Source organism: Solanum stenotomum, chromosome 10 (genome assembly GCF_019186545.1).
Source record: "Solanum stenotomum isolate F172 chromosome 10, ASM1918654v1, whole genome shotgun sequence".
Classification (NCBI taxonomy): Eukaryota; Viridiplantae; Streptophyta; class Magnoliopsida; order Solanales; family Solanaceae; genus Solanum; species Solanum stenotomum.
The window spans coordinates 1,076,838-1,098,586 of NC_064291.1; the positions used below are offsets into that span (position 1 = coordinate 1,076,838).

General features: G+C 34.6%; 4 protein-coding genes across 4 annotated transcripts in view; 3 read left to right on the forward strand and 1 right to left on the reverse strand.

The window, feature by feature from the left end:
• The window catches only part of LOC125841355 (uncharacterized), a 225,423-nt gene that overhangs the window by 160,150 nt on the left and 43,524 nt on the right, over nt 1-21,749 (reverse strand). The gene's annotated exons all lie outside the window — the stretch shown is intronic.
• LOC125841339 (uncharacterized) lies at nt 3,085-7,010 on the forward strand. The gene is made up of 2 exons (XM_049520448.1): nt 3,085-5,949; nt 6,710-7,010. Exon 1 carries the CDS (start codon nt 3,111-3,113, stop codon nt 5,880-5,882), a length of 2,772 nt encoding a protein of 923 aa, XP_049376405.1. The 5' UTR covers nt 3,085-3,110; the 3' UTR covers nt 5,883-5,949; nt 6,710-7,010.
• LOC125841340 (extra-large guanine nucleotide-binding protein 3-like) lies at nt 9,376-17,353 on the forward strand. The gene is made up of 9 exons (XM_049520450.1): nt 9,376-9,630; nt 10,315-11,374; nt 11,469-11,606; nt 12,770-12,874; nt 12,964-13,143; nt 14,680-14,830; nt 15,629-15,876; nt 16,425-16,597; nt 16,747-17,353. The coding sequence occupies exons 2-9, from the start codon at nt 10,421-10,423 to the stop codon at nt 17,348-17,350; spliced, it is 2,553 nt and encodes an 850-aa protein (XP_049376407.1). The 5' UTR covers nt 9,376-9,630; nt 10,315-10,420; the 3' UTR covers nt 17,351-17,353.
• Nucleotides 19,059-20,819, forward strand: LOC125841349 (F-box/LRR-repeat protein 25-like). Its single transcript, XM_049520461.1, has 3 exons — nt 19,059-19,990; nt 20,101-20,271; nt 20,362-20,819. The coding sequence occupies exons 1-3, from the start codon at nt 19,085-19,087 to the stop codon at nt 20,578-20,580; spliced, it is 1,296 nt and encodes a 431-aa protein (XP_049376418.1). The 5' UTR covers nt 19,059-19,084; the 3' UTR covers nt 20,581-20,819.

A 21,749-nucleotide genomic window follows, 5' to 3' on the forward strand; every position in this document is an offset into this window, starting at 1 on the left:
ATAACTCGTGTATTTATCAAGGTATAATTTCTTGATGACTCAATTTTACACAATTATCGTCCATCGTTAAGATGTCTGCTTTTGTGTTGACATCATCTGTGAAATGGCTAATTACAATGCTCACTTTCATTTAGTGATCAATTTTTCAGGTTTGTGCAAACTTTGTATCTTCATGCTAATTTTGTTGGCTAGTGAGAACCAAAAATCAAAAGATAGGAAAGGTAGCTGATATCATTTTAATTTTCATTCCTCATTTGATATGTTTCAACTTTCAAGATATTGATGTAATCATTGTTTGTTTGCTTTGTGTAATACTTTTGATGTTCATATCAAACCAATGACTACTTTGATATCCGTCTTCTATGTACAATTTAGTTACTTAATCAAGGTTAATTGTTATGTATTCTTATCTTAGTTTATCACATAATCATGATAAATATTATATAATTTGATATAAACATAAAATATTGTCGTTCAAAAAAAAATTATGTTATTTTCTATGTATAGCAACAATGTAAGGTTTCAATAGGCAAAATGTACATTTTTCCTTCTATGATTTTTTTTTTATAAGATTGGTAAGAAATTACAAAAATTCAATGAAATTCTAACCTTTTATCAATATTTATACAAAGAGAAGCATAAGGGCATCTCCAACCTTATTATCTGTTTTATCCAAATAAAGAGTTCTCTATTTTTTCAAATAACCAACTCCAATCCAATTCTCTATTTTACTCTCTAAAAAAATATACTTTTCTCTCTCCTCAATATTATATTATTATTTATATTTCATAATATAAATCATTTTTTCTCTTTGATAAATAATCACTCTATAATCTTTATGTAATACAAAATTTCATTTTTTTTTCAAATTCTTCATTTAATATAAAATTATATTTCAATCTAAATTTCTAAATAGCATAAATTGCAATAAATATTGCATATAATACATATTAACGAACAATTCAAATAAAAGTGAAATCATTGATGAAATATAATTACATCATCAATATTGTATCATCGTAAAATTTATTTTAAATTTTACATAAATACTCAACTTTCAAGACTATTACGTTACTCTCATAAGTGTACTAATAATGTATTATGGAGTTCAAAATGAGCATTTTTATGTCCTTATTTTTGTAGGTATAGCTAAAAATTGTTTAAATTAACAATTTCATTTGTATCCAATTATTTCGTATACTAATTTACTTCCCCCATTCCATTTTGAACTATTGCATCAAATATTTTCATGCTCATTAAAAAGTGTAGTTAAATAATTTATCACTATAACATAAAAGTAGATTGTTTGAATTACCGTGTAAATTTTGTGCATACTTCATAATGAAAAATAATTATAATTTATATTACATATTTAAAAATACAAAAAAATAATAATAATAAATTAAATCAGAAAAATTGTTAATTCGGGATGGAAGTAGTATACTTATCAATAATATGTTTTATATGTTATATTACTTAGAAAATAATTATAAATATTAAAGACTTAATTAATGATCTTATATAATATAAATAATATCAAATTACATATTTAAAGTGACAACTTTTTAAAAATAAAATAAAATAGAAAAATTATTAATTTGGGTGGAAGTAATAACTGTTAATAATATATTTTTAGATGTTATATTACATTAGAAAATAATTACAAATGATAAAGATTTAATTAGTAATATAATAGAAATAATATTAAAATAATCAAAAACTACTATTCATGTTCTATGATAAATATTTGATTATTTTAATATTATTTCTATTATATTACTAATTAAGTTTTTATCATTTGTTATTATTTTCTAATGTAATATAACATCTAAAAATATATTATTAACAAGTTCCTACTTTCACCCAAATTAATAATTTTTTTTATTTTATTTTAAAAAAAATTGTCACTTTAAATATGCAATTTAAAGTTATTTTAATATTATTTATATTATATAAGATTATTAATTAAGTCTCCAATATTTGTATTTATTTTCTAAGTAATATAACAGCTAAAACATATTATTGATAAGTATACTACTTCCATCCCGAATTAACAATTTTTCTAATTTGATTTTAATTTTTTTTTGTCATTTTAAATATGTAATTAAATTATACTTACTTTTCATTATGAAGTATGGACAAAATTTACATGATAATTCAAACAATCTACTTTTATGTTATAGTGATTAATTATTAAACTACACTTTTTAATGTGCATGAAAATATTTGATGCAATAGTTCAAAATGGAATATGGGAAGTAAATTAGTACACGAACTAATTGGATGCAAGATGAAATTGTAAATTTAAACAATTTTTAGCTACACCTAAATAAATAAGGACAAAATATTGGTCATTTTGAACTCCGTATTGCATTAATAGAACAGTTATGAGAGTAACGTAATAGTCTTGAAAGTTTAGTATTTATATAAAATTTAAATAAATTTTACGATGATACAATATAGATGATGTAATTATATTTCATCAATGATTTCACTTTTATTTGGATTGTTCATTAATATGTATTATATATAATATTATTGCAATTTATGTTATTTAGAAATTTAGCTCAAAATATAATTTTATATTAAATGAAGAATTTGAAAAATAATAATTTATATTACATAAAGATTATAGAGGGATTATCTGTAAAAAGAAAAAATGATTTATATTATGAAATAAGAAAATAAAAATGAAATAGAAATAATAATATAATATTGAAGAGAGAGAAAAAAATTATTTTTTATAAAGTAAAATAGAAAATTAGGTTGAAGTTAATTGTCTGAAAAAATAGAAAACTCTATATTTGGAGAGTAAAATAGAAGATGGGGTTGGGAATGCCCTAATTGAAGAATAGAGAGTGTTTGGAGAACCCATGCTCTATTTACTCTCCAAATATAGAGAACATGGAGTAAAATAGAGATGAGCTGGAGATGGTAACGAGATGAAAAATTAATGATACTTAATAGTCATATTTCAAAACTTTATGGACTAAACTTCATTTAAACCCATTTTGTGGGGTGGGAATATAATAACTGTTCTTTCTTTTGTTCTCTCATTTTCTTCCCTCTCCGGTCTCCGATCACCACACAATTACTCCGGCGACAAAAAAATGGCCGCCGACGAAGAGAAACCACAAGACGAAGCCGAAGCTGAAGCTGGAGACCAACCGGAAGCTTTACGACTCAAAGCCTTAGCCGAGCAGAAATACAACTCCGGCAACCTCAAATCAGCTCTCAAGTACGCCAAGCGAGCCCACAGTCTCTACCCTACCGTAGAAGGCGTTTCTGAAATGCTCACCGCTTTTAAAATCCTCCATACAGGCACCGTTCCGGCGGAAACCCCAGCTTCCCCCACCGCCGGAGATGCAGCAACTATTACAACAACTCTGCCGGACTACTACAAAATCCTACAAACAGAGCGATTCTCACACATCAACACTATCAAAAAGCAGTACAGGAAGCTGGCGTTAACCCTTCACCCTGATAAGAATCCTTTTGCGGCATCAGAAGAGGCTTTTAAGCTTGTCGGCGAAGCGTTTAGGGTTTTGTCGGATAAGATTAGGAGGAAGGAATATGATGTGAAGCTTAGAGTTGCTATGCAGTCAGCTGTAATGGCTGAGGAGGGTGAAACGACAACGTTTTGGACGGCGTGTTCGACTTGTCGATTGTTGCATCAGTTTGAAAAGAAGTATTTAGGGCATAATTTGATGTGCCCAAGTTGTAAAGAAACTTTTGAGGCAATTGAAGTTTCAGAAAATGATGACAATGAAGAAGGGTGTGAAGGTTTGATGGAAACAAGAGGGAGTGCTAGGATTAAGGCTAGGAAAAGTGAGAGCTTTGGTTCTTCAAGAAATAGTGAGTTAGGGTGGAAGAGGAAAGTGGGGAGTGTTGCGGAGGTTAATAAGAGGCCACATGGAAAAACGACAAGAAATGATGATGCAATTGGTGTTGGAACTGAGGTGGATATGGAAGGAGATGTTGAGAGCGACGATGGTTTGATCAAGGAGTTGAGATCAAAGATTAATGGTAAGGTGAGAAGTGTAGGTGAAGGGGAAGATACAATGACATTAGCTGAGATGCAGTTGTTAGTGAAGAAGAAGTTGAATAAGGGAAAGATCCCGGTAAAAGATAAGGGGGAAGAAAGTGAGAAAAGTAAGGACATGGATTTGATAGAAAAGGAAGATGATGTGGAGATGGAGATGCTGTTTGCAAGGGTGAGAGAGAAAAGGATGAGGCGTGAGGCATTAAAGGGAGATGGTTCGGAGGATGGAGGAAGAAGACTGGACTTAAGTAGCAACAGGGGTGGTAAAGGGTTAAGGCAGGATGAATCGGAGATAATCGCGGAGAATGGGAAGGAAGAGAACGAGAAGGCAACAGTGCTTAATTTAACGGAAAAGGATAGAGAAAAAAGAAAGGAAATGACTTCTAGTTTGACAGCAGAGGAAGATGAAGATGAAGTGGAGATGGAGACACTGATTGCAAGGGTGAGAGACAAAAGGATGAGGCGTGAGGCGTTAAAGGGGGATAGTTTGGAGAATGGAGGAAGAAGAAGGGATGATTTAAGTAGCAACAGGGGTGGTAAAGGGTTAAGGCAGGATGATTCAGAGAGAATGGTGGAGAATGGGAAGGAAGAGAATGAGAAGGCGACAACGCTTAATTTAAAGGATAAGGATAGAGAAAAAAGAAAGGAAATGACTTCGAGTTTGACAGAAGATGAAGAAGATGAAGATGAAGAAGATGAAGATGAAGATGAAGATGAAGTGGAGATGGAGACACTGATGGCAAGGGTGAGAGAGAAAAGGATGAGGCGTGCGGCGTTAAAGGGAGATGGTTTGCAGGATGGAGGAAGAAGAAGGGATTTAAGTAGCAAGAGGTGTGGTAAAGGGTCAAGGCAGGATGATTCAGAGATAATGGCGGAGAATGAGAAGACAATGAGGTTAAATTTAATGGAAAAGGAAAGTGAGGAAAGAAAGGAGACGAATTTGAGTTTAATAGAAGAGGAAGACGAAGTGGAGATGGAGTCACCGATCGCAAGGGTGAGAGAGAAGAGGATAAGACGGGAGGTGCTAAAGGCAGATGGTTTAGAGAATGGAGAAAGAAGAAGGAATTCAAGGATCAAAAAGGGTACTTTGTCAAAAAGTAACAAGAAGGATAAAGGGCCTAGGCAAGATGATTTGGAAAAGGCAGAGGAAAGTTTTGATCTTTATAATTTTGACAAGGATAGAGTAGGGAGGAGTTTCAAGAAAGGACATGTATGGGCTGTTTATGATGATGACGGAATGCCAAGGGATTATGCTTTGATTGATGATGTTATTTCTGCGCATCCCTTTGAGGTGAGATTGAATTGGTTGGAATTTCAAAGTAATAGTGATGAGGCACTACTGCATTGGGGGAAAAAGGGTTTTCATATTTCTTGTGGGAAGTTTAAAGTTTCTCGGCAGGCTTTGGTTAAATCATTGAAAAAGTTTTCACATGTTGTTGATAGTGAAAGAGCAGCAAGAGAGTTGTATAGGATTTACCCCTCAAAAGGTTCAGTATGGGCATTGTATAAAGAGAATGCTTTAGGTACTGGCAGCAGTTCTCTAATGGAGGATAACCAATGCTATGATATTGTTATATCTTTGAGCAGTTACACTGACTTACATGGTGTGAGTGTCGCATATCTTGAAAGAGTTGATGGTTTCAGGACTATTTTCAAGAGGAGAGAGGTAGGGGCTCATGCTGTTAAGTTATTAGGAAAGGATGAACTTAGGTTGTTTTCGCATCGGATTCCTGCAAGGAAGCTATCTGATGAAGAAGCCTCAAAGATCTCCAAGAACTGTTGGGAACTGGATCACGCTTCATTGCCTCGTGAGTTGCTAGCTATTAACGGGGGGTGTTAAAGAGTATGTGAATCAGATGGAAATGGACTTCTTGCACTGAGCTATTACCTATTGAGCACCCATTTAGGTAAATGTGGTTTGATTGAGCATGATGTTCGTTTAAATTTATCTGTTATTAGAAAGTACTTTGCCCACTTATCAAATTGAATCTGGTTTCTTTGCCATCCTTGTTTTAGAACAACCAAAGATGGCCTAAACATCAGATCAACATGGCTTTTTTTGGTCGTCACATTTGCACCACCTTATCTAGCAGTTGATAAATTCCCCTTAGTTAATTCCCCCAACCACCACCACCAGAGAAAAAAAGAGATACAAAAAAATTTACAGTAGCAACATTGATATAATTAAACTACTGAGGAAAATATGGAGCTCTATTGCTTTTTATGATTATCATTGTTCTTGATTTCACGCCTTTTCCTGGTTATAGATTGCTCTCTATGCTTAATAATGGAATTGGAGTCGTTTCCTTCTTTGAGTAGCTCTTCTATTTAGAGCACTTTGGATAGATGTCTGAAACACAATGAAGCTATGAACCCCCAGAAGATAATTAGCTCTAGGCTGTTATCCCTAGATAATCATAATTATCTTCTTTTTTTTTGGGGTGGGGGGGGGGGGGGGGGGGGNGGAGGGGGCCACCCGTCTCTCTCTCTCCCAACAGGCACACTTAGTCCGAACCAAGCACATGAAATTATACAAGGAAGGTTCTATTTCAGTACAACATTTTCAAAGGAGTGTATTCTTTGTAAAAATATTACTTTGCTGAGTTTTCTTCATATTCAAGACACTCTCCACCTTCATGTTTAACTTCCTATTGATGTTAACTGTAGTTGGCGACGATGTCCGAGTTGAGTGTGTCAAAGTATTTTGGGAAGAGTAAGACGCAGCACATAGAAGAAATCACCAATGTCTCTAGACCAGCAGGGGGAGCAAGTGGCAGATCGATCCCAGGTAGTGAGGACAATTTCTTGGAAGACCTCATTTCTTCACCTTTTGATGTTAGAGAGTTCCATTCTTCTCTCTGAATGTTAATTGTTTATACAGTAGCATCTTTATTTCGGTCATTAAAAGTTGATTCTTATACAGAACATTTGTAACATTTAGTACTTGCAATTGTACATGTCTGCAGATGTTACACAACTAGAGGCGGATTCAAAGGTTTAAACTTCACCGGTTCAACATTTCTGGTTCTTAGCATTCAACGCATTGTACTTCTGAAATTATGTGTTCAAAAATGGATGTTTGATGAAAATGTTACTAGTTGACACACACATATAGCTATGTTTGTGTCTAAGGTACTGAGTTCAGTTGATCCCATTAAGCATATGTTGCATCTTCTGTATACAACAGTGTGGTTGCGCGTCTGAACTAGCTGCATTGCCTGCTTTTCTAGGACAAGAGATCGGCTAACAGTTTATTAGCTCATGAAATCATAACCCGCCCAATTTGACAGTTGGATTTTCATGGTCGGGTTATTAACCATGAAAATCCAAAGGCTGGATTTAGTGGGAAAGTTGCTGCAAATGTCTCCACCTTCTCATATTGAACTCTGGTTGAGAAATCTGGAAGTAGGCAGGCAAGAAAGAACCTTCTGAATGAGTTTTTCTTTATAACCGAGAAATTTTCGAGGGTCAGTGACACACAGTTTGAAACTTACCCTTCTCCGTTTAAATACCAATACTTCTATGTATAGCAGGGTTCAAACTCGTGACATGCGCCTTCTGAAGTAGTTCTGTATTTCATATTTCTCTGAATATAGCCACTGAATGTATTCTTTTAAAAGGAATTGCTGTTCACAATCAGATCAACATGTTATGATTTGATGAAGAGTTGCGGAGTTGAGGGAGATTTGGTTTTGTAATCAAAATAAAGGAAATAACAACAGTAATAAAATTCGAAGTATAAGATAATGCTATTAACTGTGTACTCTAATTCTATGTTATTCTATCTAAGGTCACGTCCTTGGTGAGCTAAGGATGAATCATGTCTTGTTTAATTACCTCTCTCCAATTCTTCTTCGATCTATTCCTACCTACCTCTCTTCAAATCTATCACCACCAACCTCGCGCACTTCCTCAATACTAGAGCATTTGTACTCTTTTATACACATGTCCGAACCATCTCCACCTTTGCATCTTATCTCGATTGTACTTCCTCAGTGTTGAAATACTTGTCACAATCTTTTTTTTAAGAGTCAACTTTAACCAACACTTATATATTTTTTTCATTAGATATTAAAAGAATTATGATTTATACGATTTTTCATATAACTTTTGTATTAAAATATAAAACTAATCTAATTTAATTTAGATTTGAGAATTAATCAAATAAAATTTTGAGAAGTCAAACGTGATAATTATTTTGGAACAAAATACCTGTTTTAAAAAAAACACACAATAATAAAGAAGTACAAAAGACCACATGGATTATTAATGATCATTGAGATCTTGCAACTGCCTAAATAGTAGGCTTTGTCTGATCTAATGGGGAAAATATTGTTAATCCATTGATACTTTTGTCTTTATTAGTTATGAGATCAAATTGGAAATTAATATAATAGTACCTCCGTCCAGTTTTAATTGTTATAGTTTTCTGTTTTAGAGTTAAACGATAATAATTTAGATTAACATTTTACGGTGTATTTTTTCATCATATTGATATGCAAAAAATTAGAATTTATAGTACTTTTCATATAGTTTTTGAATATCTATTTTTTTTTAAAAAATATCGAATTAATGTAATCTAATTTAACTTTAAAAATTAATTACATTAACTTTCGAAAAACGCAATATAACAATTAAAAGTGAATAGAGAGAATATTTAAGTTAAGACAAAACCATAAATGATCTCTATATTAGTACTTCTCATATTTAATAGTTGCAAATATTAGTTGTTTAGATGAATTGAATTAGTATTTTTTAATACTTTTCAAAAATAAGTTATTTATTTTTAAATGCGACATACAATATTTTTACACATGTAACGTTAAGTTAAATGTGGCATAAAGTATTTTAAAAATTGATGGTAATATTTAGAAATTAAAGTTCAATATAATTTTATAAGCGATCTCTAAAAAGATTGATGTTAATACAATCTTTTTCTTCCATTAAAAAGAAAAATAACTGTTTTCAATAAAGTTTCAACTTAAATAAAATAATATAAAAATCGAATACATAAAACAATTATAAAGAATTCATACTGAAACAATGGAGTAGATAAAACCATTTAAAAAAAATAAAATTAAATTGAAACGAAGAAGACAATAAAATCGGGTAATATATTTTAAAAAATTATTTATGCATTAAATATAATTTCTGTTTTTTGGTCACCAACTACCACTCGCTCTCTATTCTCGCTCCCTGCACTGACACTCTCCCACCTGCCAAGGTCCATCTTCTTCATCATCACCATCTTCTTTAACACAGTCCAAAACCGTGCACTCTTTCACATGGACCCACTTCACCCCCTACCCCCACTCACCTCACTACCCCAGGCCACCCACCCTACCTACCCCAACTCTCTATCTTGGTTGTATTCAGCATATCACCAGTCTTTTTCTCTCTTTCTATATCTTTCTTTTTGCAAGTTTCTTTCTTTTTGTTCAAAAGGGTTGATTCCCCCAAAAGATTAGGCTTTAAGAATTAACCCCTTTTGAGTTTTTCAAACTTTTTGGAGCTCAATAAAAGTGACAGCAATTTTTAATCATCTCTAATCAAGATTCATATTTTCAGCTTGCTAGTCACTTTCACAGGTAAAGTTACTCAACCCCTTTTCAGTTTTCTTCCTCTTTTTAACTTATTTGCATACTTATATTAGTTTGTGCACTTGTATTTTTGTATGTTTGGGTTGAAACTGTTGCAAAGTAGTTTAGGGTTGGAAACTGTGGATTAGCTTTGGTTAAGTTTGATTCTGAAACTTTCAGTACTTCAATGTTCAAAATTGTTAGATTCCCACTTGAAGATATGAACTTTGGTTTTAATTTTCATGAGAACTTTGATTTTTTGCTTTTGGATAAAAGTGGTGTCTTGGGAAGATATCGTGTACCTAGACTAATTCCATAGGATACGTGTCACCTCCCACCGGTAATCACTGTATTTGTCTGAACCTGAGACCTCATGGTTCTCAACTCACTTCATTGACCACTATGCACATCCTTGGTTCTGAAAAGCTTTGATTTTTGTTTCTGTTCTAATAAAATGTGTTTGCGGGTCTTGTCTGGTTGTTTGAGTAGTTAAGTTTTGTGCTTGGATTGCTTGGTTGTCAGATTTCAAAGTGTTGAACTTTCGATCAAATGGTGAGATTGAAGTTTTTCCAAATTGAAAGTGTTTGGGGGAATTTTGACTATGTAAAATCAACATGAGTTGAATGCTTAACAATAGTTCCTTGGAAAGTAATTATAATATTGTTATTTGACTTAGATGTTTCTGTTTACTAGATGATGGTGGAATCAGCTGTATTAAGAAGTGATAGATGTGTGAGAAATTGAGGCTGCACTTGGTAATACTACACTAGCTGATTGGCGATTTTCGCATTAAATAAAGATGGAAAAGAATAGTGGAGATAATTGGAGGGAGATGGTGAGGAGGATGCTTCCTCCAGGAGTTCCCTTCCCTGAGGAGGATGCAATGAATTACTCAATAGCATCAGAGTATACTGGTCCTCCAATAGCATATGAACTTCCTAGAGTAGAACCCGTTGATATGAAATCTGGTGCAATTCCCACAGCATCAACAGCAGAACCTCTTTCAGAATGTAGAAGATCCGTAGGCCAGGATGTTGCACCTGTTATAGAGCCAATCCCATTGCACGTGTCACAGCAACCAAGTCAAAGTCCAAGGATTTCTGGTAGTTCAGAGTCCCAGGTGTCTGTACTGCAGAGCCCTGATTCTTCTTCAGGTTCCCCCTCGGCGTCCCCTGGGTCTGAGCATAATCCCTCTGAGAATGCTGCAAAGCACAATGAGGGGAGAAGAGCCCATATGGTCACTTTCAATTCTGTTAATAGATCTGAAAGAAAAGTGGTGGACATTGAGAACCAAGTCTTTCCGGAATATGTTGGAGTTTCCAAGGAAAGAAAGAAGAAAAAGAAATCAAGATTCTGTTGTAGGTGTGGGAAAGGGAAGTGGGAAAATAAAGAGTCATGCTTGGTTTGTGATGCAAAGTATTGCATCAATTGTGTGCTCAGAGCAATGGGTTCAATGCCTGAGGGGCGCAAATGTGTAAGTTGCATCAGTGAGCCAATTGATGAGTCAAAGAGGTTCAAGCTTGGCAAACATTCAAGAGTATTATCACGTTTGCTTAGTCCCTTGGAAGTCAAGCAAATAATGAAAGCAGAAAAAGAATGTGCTGCTAATCAGCTCCGACCAGAGCAGTTGATTATTAATGGATTTCCTTTGAAGCCTGATGAGATGGCAGAACTCTTTGGGTGCCCTTTACCGCCTCAGAAGTTAAAGCCTGGAAGTTATTGGTATGACAAGGAATCTGGACTTTGGGGAAAGGTAATTTTGTTTAATGAAGTTAAACTAATCATTCATTGTAATCCCTATCAGGAAATAAGAAAGTTGATGCAGCTTTGGCTTCTTAATTCAACAGGAAGGAGAAAAACCTGACAGAATTGTGAGTTCAAACCTGAATTTTACTGGGAAACTTAGTCCGCATGCAAGCAAAGGAACCACACAGGTCTATATTAATGGCCGAGAGATAACTAAACTGGAACTCAAGGTGTTGAAGGTATGTTGTTTGTACGACAAAGTTCCCATTCATATTTTGGAGGCAATAACTTGTCGCAGAATAATTACTATACACTATTTAAATGCCAAGCTAATGGTTACTTTCTATTACTAGCCACAGTTTATGTCTTTTCACTTGAAGTTTTCCTGTTTAAGGTGGTGAATAATTTCTCCTCTTTTTTTGGTCAATTCTGTCACTTATTGTCTTGCTGTTTCCTTTAGGGATTTCTTTCACCAAATGTTGCCTGCAGCATTGATTTTTCTGACCCTATGTCGGCTGCAATCATTTTACTGATATACTGTGAAGTTAAATAAAATCTACATCCAAGTAAACATTTATAGCTCTGAGATTACCGTTCTAAGAGAGATTTGGTAATGAAATGTCCCTTATGTTTATATCTGTTGTTGTCTTCTCCAACTGTAAAACTATAAAGTGGGTCCACACTCATAATTAATTGTAATTTTGCTATCCTTACTTAGAGAGACCAGCTGCCTATTGGTCAGGAATATGGTACCTGTTTTAGTAGGCTGCAGTTATTCTTTTCATGAATAGTAGATTGCATTATTCGACGAGGAATGTCTCTTATTACCCAAGTCTTTGTTGTCCTGAAAATCTTTGAAGGATATATAATGTTTGTGACTTTACCTAATTTATCAGAAAACAGAAGTCCAACGGGGAAATAAAACTGTAAAAAATGTCTGCTTGGAAAAGCATGTGATTATGACCCAAAATGAGTGAATAACGAGTCAGTCATTAACAATTATTGATTGGATAGGTATGGCCAATCCATTCTAACTAGATTCAATTTTTTTTCATTCTGTTTTCTTATTGAGTATCCCCCTTCTTTGGATTAGTACTGGGACACATATATCAAAAGCTCCGTGTGAAATCTGAATGAGATATATCTTCTTTTTTTTTGAGAAGAGATATATCTTTCTTTTTTCAAGTTCCAACATATTCATGATTAAGGTTACACAAAATCAGAGCCAGAAAATGAAAAAGTGTCCAGTGATGCTGATATGAGATGTTTATTTGACAAACTGTGCTCATGTCTATGTCACATTAAGTTAAGGCTCTCGCGAAAATGGATCTTATCAAAATGGAACTGTTATCATGTCATAAACAACTTTTCTGCATTGAATCATTCTTATCTTTTATTTCAGCTTGCAAATGTGCAATGTCCCCGTGACACTCATTTTTGGGTATATGATGATGGTCGCTATGAGGAAGAAGGTCAAAATAATATTCGGGGTAACATATGGGAAAAGGTAGCAAAAATAAGTTGATTTCAGATTCATCCTACTCTGTAAGTAGGACTAGTTGGTTCTTAAATATCTAATATTTGTTTGTTATACAGGCATTTACGCGGTTTATCTCCTCCCTGTTGTCGCTACCAGTACCTACTGGTCAGTCCCATGGACAGAGGGATGAACCTAGCAATTATACTACTGTTACAACTTATATAGAACAAAAAAGGGTTCAGAAGCTACTTTTACTTGGACTTGAAAGTTCTGGAACAAGCACTATTTTCAAGCAGGTATTGCCGTATTGGATTTGTCCAAGTTATTTATAGCATACCGCTTTATAGAGGAGATGCCTTTTCTTCGTTTAGTGTTCTTTTTTTTAATCCGAAGTCAAGCTTCTATATATGGAATATTCTGATAAACTTTGTTATAAGCCATGCAGAGATAAAATAATATAGAGTTTTTTTCTCTCTCCATCCCTACTAATAGGACTTTTTCCATCTTTGAATGTCCCAAGATATTCACTATTACGATAAGAATATTCTATACAACTTTCAAGAATTCAATTCATTTAACGATTCATACTTTAGACTTTGAAGCAATGTTCTCTGCCGAACTAGCTTTTCAACCATTATTTTAATGTTTTATTCCAATACAACTATATAATATATATGTCAAATTAATACCTAAACTCCATGTCCCCTCAAATATCGTTGTATAAAATGGGACTGAAGGAGTATCATTAAAGACAAGAAGCTGAGGCTTGGATGAAAGAGTGAAATCCCTCATTTAGTGTGCGATACTGGCTGGGATATCTTACAAACCAGAGCCTCTTGCTCGCTTTTTGAAGGAGACAATTCAGCACAAAAGTTTAGATGGTCCACTTCCGGTAGTCTAAAAGGGGGAAATATGTAGTGTGGTTTAAACTCTATTTTGTTTATTTTTTCTGATTGAGTTTAAAGTTTCTCTCTCTAACCAAACTAGTTAGGGGTTGTTGTTTACTAGAAAACTTTATGCCCTTTGTTTCATTACTGATGCAATTTTATCGGCCATATAGGAAGATTGGTCTGAAAGTGTGATGAGCAGTGTGGGCCGGTATAGTCCATCTACTCATGTTTGACAACTTCCTCACTTCTTTCTCAATACTATGTTCCTTTTGGCTATAATAGAGATAACAGTTCTCTGGAAACTTATCGTTGGGAAGCTTGAAGGAAGTGCCTCCACAGGCAACCCAAATTGAATTGAAATCCAGGAATCTTATGGTATATTGCGAATTAGAACCTTATTAAATTGAACACACATGGACATAGTATTGGGATATGCCTACATAGACCCACATGCCCCTTGGCATCTTACTTGGCTTTAGAATCGCACCCGACATCCCGAAAAACCTCTTATAGCGACATCGTTATTGGGCCCTTAACATATCATTAGGCATGAGAAATGAACTCGACGTCACAGAACAAAGAAGAAAGCTGAAGAATCAAGCTTGAAACGAAATGAGTTCCTGGCAATTGGCTATGTGCTTGTTTGTATACAATTTCAGTTCTCTTCTCTTTCTTGACTCTGTCTCTGTTTCTTGGTCTGCCTTGTTGCATATTACTTTTTAGCGGGTGAAATGAAATTCAATGGTTAATATTGACTTTCCTCAAGTGGAGAAGGGTAGAGGGACAAATGCATTATACACTGAGTTTCGAATTATGCGCCACTTGCTCTAGGGGATTTTTCAGTTATCAACAAAGGAAATTGACTTTTCTTAGTCATTTAGTGATTAATTGTACTTCCTTGCTCTCTGTTATTATACTCATTTTTGACAACTTTCTGAGCAGGCAAAATTTTTGTATGGGAACAAATTCAGTACTGAAGAAGTTCAAGATATAAAGCTGATGATTCAAAGCAACATGTACAAATATTTGAGCATTCTTCTTGATGGAAGGGAGCGCTTTGAAGAGGAGGCTTTGTCAAGAATAGTGGCTGAAGGTTTTTTTAAATACATCTCTAAAATTAGTGATAGAAAGTCCTCTGTTAATTTACAAAAGTACTTGCACCAGTCAAGTAGATCAGTGATCATACCGTTGGACTTGGAGCTCTGGCCTTCTTTGCCTCTGTGGCAAGGGCTTTATTCCACTAGTGATAGTTTTGTCTGAAGTGGAATCCCTGTCCTACTTAACAAATTGCAGAGGAAGAAGAAATAAAAGAACTGCAGAAATATTATACTTTACTGCTCTAAATTTTCACCCATACTCAAATAGTCAAAGTCGCTTAAAAAAAATTAATGGGAATTTTCTTCAACTAGATTTGCGAGAAGTGAAATTGAGTTATCCTGATTTCCGTAAAGTAGCTAACTTTTGTCATGGATTTCCCTTTGGGATGTCTTTTTGCAATAAAATATGTAAAGATAGAGCAGTTCTTTTCAATTCTTGATGTTAGTAAAGAGTAAAGTTTCAATTTAGAGTGGTAAAATGAAGTCACAGAGAGGAATCTTCAAGGGAGTTATTTCATTGTCAATTTTCAGTTATTTACTTGTTTCATCATTGACCAATTTCAAAGTCTTGAAGTCTCCTACAGTCTTATTATGTGGAGTTTATATGCTGCATGCCACTTACTAGAAAGATATTGCGACTTGACTAAGGTCACAAACATCCTCGTTGGTACATTAATAACCTTCACTATTTGGAATTGTATCGAATACATAGTTTCAAATTTCATTGATGATTCACAATGTCACGGTGAAAGGAACTGATGGCTGCAATTTAGTAACTAAGTTCAACTTTACAGGTGGTGACGTGGGATCTGCCGAAACTAACCAGTGCATCTATTCCTTGAACCCGAGGTTGAAGCATTTCTCTGATTGGCTACTGGACATCATTGCCACGGGAGATTTAGATGCATTTTTTCCTGCAGCAACACGTGAATATGCTCCTCTGGTTGAAGAGGTGTGGAAGGATCCTGCTATACAAGAAACATACAAGAGAAGAAATGAGCTTCATTTCCTTCCAGATGTAGCAGATTACTTCTTGAGCAAGGTACTTTTTGGAGCATAGGAGTATTCTTATTTGTTTCCTCCATTGTCATATTCCCTCTTTTCATAAATACTTGAATTTTCTGCACTTGAGCCGGGGCTCTTTCGGAAACAGCCTTTCTACCTCTCCGAGGTAAGGGTAAGGTCTGCGTACACTCAACCCTTCCCAGACTTCACTTGTGGGATTACACTGTGTATTTTGTTGTTGTTGAGGAGTAGTCTTATTGAATCAAATTGTCAAAAGTCTCTTGAGCAATGTAGTTACACAACTCATTTTTGCACTATCTTAAACGTATACAGGTAACGAGTTGTTTTGCATATCTCCCTAAAGATCTGTAGTGTTCTCATGCTTCAGCTATATACTGTTATTTCTTTTAATTGAGTAATATTGAATATAAATCCTTTCCTGAGACTAGTTATTTCAGGTGGACGCAAGACCCATTTTACTTTTCTGGAGTATACCTACTAGTGAATAGATTCTTAGTTTGATTAATGCCAACCACTACAGAAGATGGATAACGGATACTAAATTATTTTTTTCCTATCTTGTAGGCTGTTGAGGTATCAAGTAATGAGTATGAACCTTCAGAGCGAGATATACTGTATGCTGAAGGAGTAACCCAAGGCAATGGTTTGGCTTTTATGGAGTTCTCCTTGGATGATCGTAGCCCAATGTCTGAATCCTATGGAGACAATCTGGATGCTCCAGCACCACCTCTGACTAGGTAACCATTCTCCTCCTAGTAGGACAATTACATTTTATCGCGTTAGCCGCTAAGTGATAATTATCTTTTTAGTTTTAGATGTTGAAAATTCTCTCGATGTACTCTAGCTTGATGGTTATGTGACATAGACTCATTGCATATCCTGATAGGTACCAACTAATTAGAATAAATGCCAACGGAATGAATGAAGGATGCAAATGGGTGGAGATGTTTGAAGATGTTCGTGTTGTAGTATTTTGTGCGGCCCTGAGTGACTACGATCAGATGTGGCTTACTCAGGAGGACTCTGGTAGCGGTACGCTACTTCAGAACAAGATGATGCATATCAAAGAACTCTTTGAAACAATGGTCAGACATCCCTGTTTCAAAGAAACCCCATTCGTTTTAGTCTTGAACAAGTATGATCTATTCGAGGAGAAGATCGTTCGTGTACCATTGGACTCTTGCAAGTGGTTCAGCGATTTCAGTCCAGTATGGACCCACCATAATAACCTATCACTAGCAAACCAAGCATACTATTATGTCGCAATGAAGTTTAAAGACCTTTATACTTCTATCACTGGTAAAAAGCTATTTGTATGGCAAGCTCAGGCAAGAGACCGAGTTACGGTTGATGAGGCATTCAAGTATATAAGAGAAGTCGTGAAGTGGGACGAGGAAAAGGAAGACACCTATTATGGTGGAGCAGAGGACTCATTTTACAGTACAACTGATGTTAGCTCTTCACCATTTATCCAACAAGGAATGAATTAGCTTAGACATATTTTGCTATTTGTAGATTTGGCAAAGAAAAAAGTAAGTGATGTCAAATAAATTTGAATCAATCTTTTTTCACAATTGTGTAGCTATTCCAATGTATATTAATAGTGAAAGTTTCTTGGATGGCATTGTAAGTTTTAGGGAAACCAATACTTATATCATCCTTTTGTATGATCTTTGTTGTAACTTGTAAGTGGCTTTTAGTAACAATTGTAGCTCAGTGGTTACCTTTTATTCCTTAGCTGAAGTTTTCTAATTTATAGCCTCAGAAATGTATTCTCAAGATGAGCTTTGCATATAAAAATAGTAGTCGTTTGGAGATATGCCCATAAGACACTCTCTATGGATAAAGGTGATCAGAACAAAGTATGGAGAATTGGATGACTAAAGAAGCAAACAATCCTTATGCAAGGTCTATAGAATGGGGTGGACATACTATGGTGGAATGGGCACAACAAAGGGGCATACAAAGTAAGTTCTGAACTCGACAGTGGCACAGAACTCCATATGGCCATGGAAACAAATCTGGAGAACCAAAGAACCTTTGAAGGTGGCGTGTTTCTCATGGTTGTTAGCAAAAGAAGTTGTCTTGACACATGAAAACCTAAGAAAGAGGAAACATTATCTTAGTCACGCACTGTTGTTTATGTGGTGAGGCAACTAAGACAGTGGGACATTTGTTTTTGCATTGTAGAATCACTGACCAACTATGGTAGAATCTCAGAGGCATACAACGGACAATGCCTAGCAAGATTGTTGACACTCTATCTAGTTGGGAAGAAGGGAGCTAAAAACATAGCTACCGCAGAACCATACCATCTTGTATATGGTGCACCATCTGGAAGGAGAGAAATGCTAGGTGTTTCGAAGACACAAGTAGAACAGTACAGAAAATCAAAACAAATTGTATTTTGCTTTTGTGTTTTTGATGTACAAAGAACTCTCATATAGATGCAGAAAATATCCTAGATGTGTTACAACTGGGAGTCCTTTGATATATTACTATACTTTGACTTGTTGTAAAGGGTTTAGTACACTACCTAAGTGCTGAGTTATAATACAAATGTTACTTATTCAAAAAAAAATATAGTCGTTTGGTATGTGAGATGAGATAAACAATCATATTTCAAATTGGGATTATTTTATCTCACATTTTATATGGGATGATGATCCCAATTCCCACCATTTCAGTACAAATGGTGTGAAATAATCCTGATTAGTTGATACCATAAACTAAGTATGGGATAAAGTTAATTTCAAATTTTATTCTGCAATTATTATCCTTTATCTCTCGTATCAAACGATCTTTTAAAATTTTAGCATTGAGTCTGTTCAAAGAACCAAGATGAAACCAACTCAGGCAGTCAGTTTTTTTCAATTTTTTGAAAAAACCGACGATAAACCTTTCCACATACCACAAATGTTACAGTAATAAATTTGAATATCATTTATGATTATTTCTTTTCCCATTATTATTGAACTATAGTAACATTTTTTCCTTCCATACTCAATGAATTAAGAACATTTATCCTTTTAAATTTGAATTCAAAGAACTTAATAAACATTAGAGCATATGAAGAGATGCAAATAATATTATTAAATTCAAAGAACTTAAACATTTAGAGCATTGAATTTGTAATTGTTTTGAGCACGAAATAAATAGATGCTGGCTAAAGTCAAGTTTTTACACATTTCGTTTCAATTTTCATAGAAAGGCAAAAGAAAATCATGGTGGTGGTCAGAGAGGGAGACCGGCTGAGTAATCTGCCGGAGCCGATTCTCCTCTACATCCTCTCAATGTTACCAAACAGTAAACAAGTTGTTCAAACCAGTGTATTATCATCGCAATGGAGATTTCTTTGGAAATCGGTTCCAGCGTCACTCGATTTCGATTTTTCAGATGATCCTAAAGCTTACAGAGAGAAACATATTCTCGCTTACGTAGCTTCTGTTAACAGAGAGCTTCATTATTGGAGGTTTTGCGAGAAAATTAAATCATTTAGGGTTTTTATTCATAGTTACGTGAATATTGATCGTGATATTGATTTTTGGGTGTACTTTGCTACTAATATTGGTAAGGTTGAAGAGTTTTCGTTGAAATTTTATGTTATTACTTATCCAGATTTGGCGTATAAGTTTCCTGAATTCGCGTATACGAATACTGTTTTGAGGAATTTGGCGTTAGGATTTTGTCAATTGAGACCTTCTGGTGATGTGAAGTGGAGTAATTTGGTTTCTCTTTCGATTGGGGATGTTGATATGACAGAGGATGTAATGGAAAAAGTATTGTTAGGTTCTCCTAATTTGGAGTGCTTGGAATTAGATAATGTTGTTGGTATTCGTCGTCTGGAAATCAGCTCTGTGAAGCTGAGGAAATTGATTCTAAAACATGATAATGATGAATGCCATTGCCTTGAAATTCATGCTCCGTATATTCGACATTTGGAAATTTGGGGATTGTGCTGTAAGGAGATGCATTTCCAGCTGAGAAATGTGGCTTCACTTGTTACTGCAGTCGTTTCTTTAAATGTTTATTTTCCTAAGAATGCAGAGAAGGAGTGCAAATATTTGCAGGAACTTCTTCACCACGTTGCCCATGTCGAAAATCTTGAATTGAGTCCCTGGTGCATCGAGGTTTATTCTTACTCAGATTTTGTGACTTATTATTTGTTATTGAATTCATCGGTATCTGTTACTAAGTATGCTGCATTTCTTTATTTTGACGTATCTGTTTGGTTCATAAGTGCCTATCCATACTGGAGTTGAAAGGGTGGCCTATTCCACCATCAAACTGGAAATTCTTAAAACTTAACGCAGCCTTAGAAAAGTTGGACTACCCTGGAATTTGCAGCTTTCTATCGAGTTCATCAAATCTTGAGACATTGATCATTGACTGGTTCAATCGCAAACCAAGAGTAAGTTTCTTTTAGATCTTAATTTTTGTTACTTAATGTAATTAATATAAAAAAAAATTATAGTGAAAGATGATTTTTTTTTTCCTGCAGAAACTGCTGTCAAAGTGCACAAATGAGGATGAACGACTGAGGAGATTATGGACACGTTATTTTAACTGCTCATTGCCACATCTAAAGACCATCAAGTTCATTAACTTTTATGGAAAACCAAGGGAAAATAGTTCTGTTCTACCATTGGTGAAATTCTTGCAAAAGAATGCAACAACACTAAAAGAGTTTGTCATTTCTAGGAAAAATAGAGGGAAGTGATGTATCTCGGAATCATGTTGTCAGGAGTTCCTAAGCTTTCCAAGATCCTCCCCGCAAGCTTCAGTTTTCTTTCCTTGCTGACTCTCTTTTGTAGTGATTGCAACATACATAGTAACCTTTACTTTTGGTTTGTAGTTGATTGAAAGGTTTGGATTCTACTAATCAGTATCCAAGTAGTTGTTCATGTCTAAAGCACAATGTATTTTTTCTTTGATAATCATGTAAGAAAGCTTGCTCTAAGGTTGAATGTCATTTTGCAGAAATAGTATTTCTAGATTCATTACAACTCAATGGGCTTGTTTCCTATGTAATGGAAAGTGGAGATGTTTGAAGATGTTCGCGTTGTAGTATTTTGTGTGACCCTGATGCATGTCAAAGAACACTCTGAAAAAATGGCCAGACATGTCTGTTTCAAAGAGATCACCCCATTTGTTGTAATCTTGAACAAGTATGATCTGTTCGAGGAGAAGATCGTTTGTGTACGTACCATTGGGCTCTTGCTCAGCGATTTCAGTCACCATAGTAACCATTCACTAGCAAAACCAAGCATATTATTATGTCGTGGTGAAGTTTAAAGACTTCTATGCTTCTCCTACTGGTAGCAAGCTATATTTGTGTGGGAAGACACTCTACAACTTATTTGGTTTCTAAAACGTCATATGAGTTGCTGATTCTAAAAATATTATCCAAAATCCCAACTTTTGAAGGGCTATATTATTCACTTGATGCCATTGTTATGTATGTATAATTTGTTAAACGCTAATACTATATTGAACCACTTTCGCAACAAAGAGGTATGATCTAAACCATAGTTACATTTCTTTTCCCCTAATTATCCCTATCAACTTCAATTGAAATATATTTGAGGTTTTTGATTCTTATATAAGACATTTTTCTTTTCTCTTTTTAATTTTATACTCTTGCAAAATACATAAATATAACTTTTAACTTGATTTTCGATTAACAGTTATGTCCTCTAATTTTTGGTGTGCATAAATATATACACTTAAATTTGTATAAAATTGAAAAAGTAAACACACATGTCTTACGTGACAAATACACATAAGATGCCACATAGGACACAAAATTGATATGTAGGATGCCACGTATGACAGATCGAGTCTATTTATTAAGTGTTTACTTATGCCAAAGTTGGAGGGCATATTTTA